General features: G+C 42.8%; 1 protein-coding gene across 1 annotated transcript in view; it reads left to right on the top strand.

Annotated features, from left to right (window-relative positions):
* The window catches only part of LOC135563818 (germ cell-specific gene 1-like protein), a 9,086-nt gene extending 7,952 nt beyond the window's left edge, over window positions 1-1,134 (top strand). Inside the window, exon 6 of the mRNA XM_065007380.1 lies at window positions 51-1,134. Coding sequence (XP_064863452.1) covers window positions 51-429 — 379 coding nt within the window. The 3' untranslated portion in view covers window positions 430-1,134. The remainder of the gene's footprint in view (window positions 1-50) is intronic.
* Window positions 1,135-3,659: the final 2,525 nt, after the last annotated feature.

The raw sequence follows: 3,659 nt of genomic DNA, 5'->3' as shown, positions 1-3,659 counted from the left end.
GCCCTCTCTCTCTAATGACCCCTCCCCCTCTCTCTGTGGTCTCTCCTCAGCCTGGCGTGGATCTCCTTCAGCTGTTGTATGGGAGCTGCAGTCTTCACCCTCAACTCTTACACCAAGACCATCATCGAGCTGCGCCACAAACAGAGGCTCCGATTGGAGGAGGCCCGCGCCGCCACCCACGCCCCTCCCTACAATGAGGTGGTCCCCGGGAGCGGGCTCTACTCTGTCAGCGGCCTATTGCAGTGCCCAGACGGGATGATTGACGTGGCGTGGGCGCCTGACGGGACCGTGATGGGGGTGGGGAACGGGGATGTACCAACTCTGGTGTTGGTAGGAGGGTGTGGGCCAGAGGGCTGTGAGGACTGTGAGAGAGAGATGGATGAGATGGAGGAGGCCATGGAGAGGGAAACAGCTGATTCGCCTTGTTAATAAGTGAGGGGTGGGGCTAAAGAGAACAGAGGAGGACTATGGGTAATGTAGTCACTTTACAGGTACTGTATATGCACCTTGAGCTCTCAAGATGGAAAGAGTAAGACCGAAAAATAGTGAGACTGAGAAAGTGGGAGGGGAATAGTTCTGACATAAGATATGAGAGAGAAGGAATGCTGATATACTTCTCTTGCACTGCTTGTGGGGCAGAAGCAGAACTTGATGGACATGGGACACAGGAACTGTGTTGGCTGTAAGAGCTACAGTATCCCCTCTTTGACATTGAACAGAGATCACCTTGACATACATGGTTCGGGCTAACGCTCCTCACATTGTCATTCATTAATACAATAGTGCCTAATGGTAAGGGATTGTTATACAGTATACATGTACACTACCGTTCTAAAGTTTGGGGTCACTTAGAAATGTCCTTGTTTTTTAAAGTAAAAGCAATTTAGTTGTTCTGAGAAATGAAGGCTATTCCATGTGAAAAATTACCAAGAAACTGAAGATCTCGTACAATGCTGTGTACTACTCCCTTCACAGAACAGCGCAAACTGTCTTTAACCAGAATAGAAAGAGGAGTGGGAGGTCCTGGTGCACAACTGAGCAGGAGGACAGGTACATTAGAGTGTCTAGTTTGAGAAACAGACACCTCACAAGTCCTCAACTGGCAGCTTCATTAAATAGTACCCGCAAAACACCATTCTCAACATCAACAGTGAAGAGGTGACTCCGGGATGCTGGGCTTCTAGGCAGAGTTGCAAAGAAAAAGCCATATCTCAGACTGGCCAATAAAAAGAAAAGATCAAGATGGGCTAAAGAACACAGACACAGGACAGAGGAACTCTGCCAAGAAGGCCAGCATCCCAGAGTCGCCTCTTCACTGTTGACATTGAGACTGGTGTTTTGCAGGTACTACTTAATGAAGGTTCCAGCTGTAATTTACAACATTAACAATGTCTACACTGTATTTCTGATCAATTTTATGTTATTTTAATGGACAACACAATTAGCTTTTCTTTCAAAAACAAGGGCATTTCTAAGTGACCCCAAACTTTTGAAGAGTAGCGTACGTAAATGTATCCATGTTAGAAATAGTTTTACCATAAGTATCCAATACTTTCTGACCTTTGTAAATCATGCTTTCACTTCGTCTGAATGTGTCGCATTCTGAATCAGTAAAATAAACAATCATCTCTGTGTCTATCTGAAGTGGAACTGATGTTATTCATGCAGTCTCAGCCCTGCTCCCCCTCCTCTTCTATAGGAGACATCGACCATATCTGCATTTCTCTATCTGTCTGTGGTAGCTCTACTGTAGATCTATCTCTCTGTGGTATCTCTACTGTAAATCTCTCTATTTCTCTATCTCTCTGTGGTATCGCTACTGTAGATCTCTCTATCTGTCTGTGGTAGCTCGACTGTAGATCTCTCTATCTCTCTGTGGTATCTACTGTAAATCTCTCTATTTCTCTATCTCTCTGTGGTAGCTCTACTGTAGACATCTCTGTATTTCTCTATCTCTCTGTGGTAGCTCTACTGTAGATATCTCTGCATTTCTCTATCTCTCTGTGGTAGCTCTACTGTAGACATCTCTGTATTTCTCTATCTCTCTGTGGTAGCTCTACTGTAGATATCTCTGTATTTCTCTATCTCTCTGTGGTAGCTCTACTGTAGATATCTCTGTATTTCTCTATCTCTCTGTGGTAGCTCTACTGTAGACATCTCTGTATTTCTTTATCTCTCTGTGGTAGCTCTACTGTAGACATCTCTGTATTTCTCTATCTCTCTGTGGTATCTACTGTAAATCTCTCTATTTCTCTATCTCTCTGTGGTAGCTCTACTGTAGACATCTCTGTATTTCTCTATCTCTCTGTGGTAGCTCTACTGTAGACATCTCTGTATTTCTCTATCTCTCTGTGGTAGCTCTACTGTAGATATCTCTGTATTTCTGTGGTAGCTCTACTGTAGACATCTCTGTATTTCTCTATCTCTCTGTGGTAGCTCTACTGTAGATATCTCTGCATTTCTCTATCTCTCTGTGGTAGCTCTACTGTAGACATCTCTGTATTTCTCTATCTCTCTGTGGTAGCTCTACTGTAGATATCTCTGTATTTCTCTATCTCTCTGTGGTAGCTCTACTGTAGACATCTCTGTATTTCTCTATCTCTCTGTGGTAGCTCTACTGTAGACATCTCTGTATTTCTTTATCTCTCTGTGGTAGCTCTACTGTAGACATCTCTGTATTTCTGTGGTAGCTCTACTGTAGATATCTCTGTATTTCTTTAGCTCTATCTCTCTGTGGTAGCTCTACTGTAGATCTATCTCTCTGTGGTAGCTCTACTGTAGATATCTCTCTATTTCTCTATCTCTCTGTGGTAGCTCTACTGTAGATATCTCTGTATTTCTCTATCTGTCTGTGGTAGCTCGACTGTATACATCTCTGTATTTCTCTATCTCTCTGTGGTATCTCTACTGTAGACATCTCTCTATTTCTCTATCTCTCTGTGGTAGCTCTACTGTAGACATCTCTGTATTTCTCTATCTCTCTGTGGTAGCTCTACTGTAGATATCTCTGCATTTCTCTATCTCTCTGTGGTAGCTCTACTGTAGACATCTCTGTATTTCTCTATCTCTCTGTGGTAGCTCTACTGTAGATATCTCTGTATTTCTCTATCTCTCTGTGGTAGCTCTACTGTAGACATCTCTGTATTTTCTATCTCTCTGTGGTAGCTCTACTGTATTTCTGTGGACATCTCTGTATTTCTCTATCTCTCTGTGGTAGCTCTACTGTAGACATCTCTGTATTTCTCTATCTCTCTGTGGTAGCTCTACTGTAGATATCTCTGTATTTCTGTAGGACGCTCTACTGTAGACATCTCTGTATTTCTCTATCTCTCTGTGGTAGCTCTACTGTAGATATCTCTGCATTTCTCTATCTCTCTGTGGTAGCTCTACTGTAGACATCTCTGTATTTCTCTATCTCTCTGTGGTAGCTCTACTGTAGATATCTCTGTATTTCTCTATCTCTCTGTGGTAGCTCTACTGTAGATATCTCTGTATTTCTCTATCTCTCTGTGGTATCTACTGTAAATCTCTCTATTTCTCTATCTCTCTGTGGTAGCTCTACTGTAGACATCTCTGTATTTCTCTATCTCTCTGTGGTAGCTCTACTGTAGATATCTCTGTATTTCTCTATCTCTCTGTGGTAGCTCTACTGTAGATAT

The sequence above is a fragment of the Oncorhynchus nerka genome, linkage group LG3 (assembly GCF_034236695.1).
Source record: "Oncorhynchus nerka isolate Pitt River linkage group LG3, Oner_Uvic_2.0, whole genome shotgun sequence".
Classification (NCBI taxonomy): domain Eukaryota; kingdom Metazoa; phylum Chordata; class Actinopteri; order Salmoniformes; family Salmonidae; genus Oncorhynchus; species Oncorhynchus nerka.
This window is presented reverse-complemented; position numbering and strand designations above follow the sequence as displayed.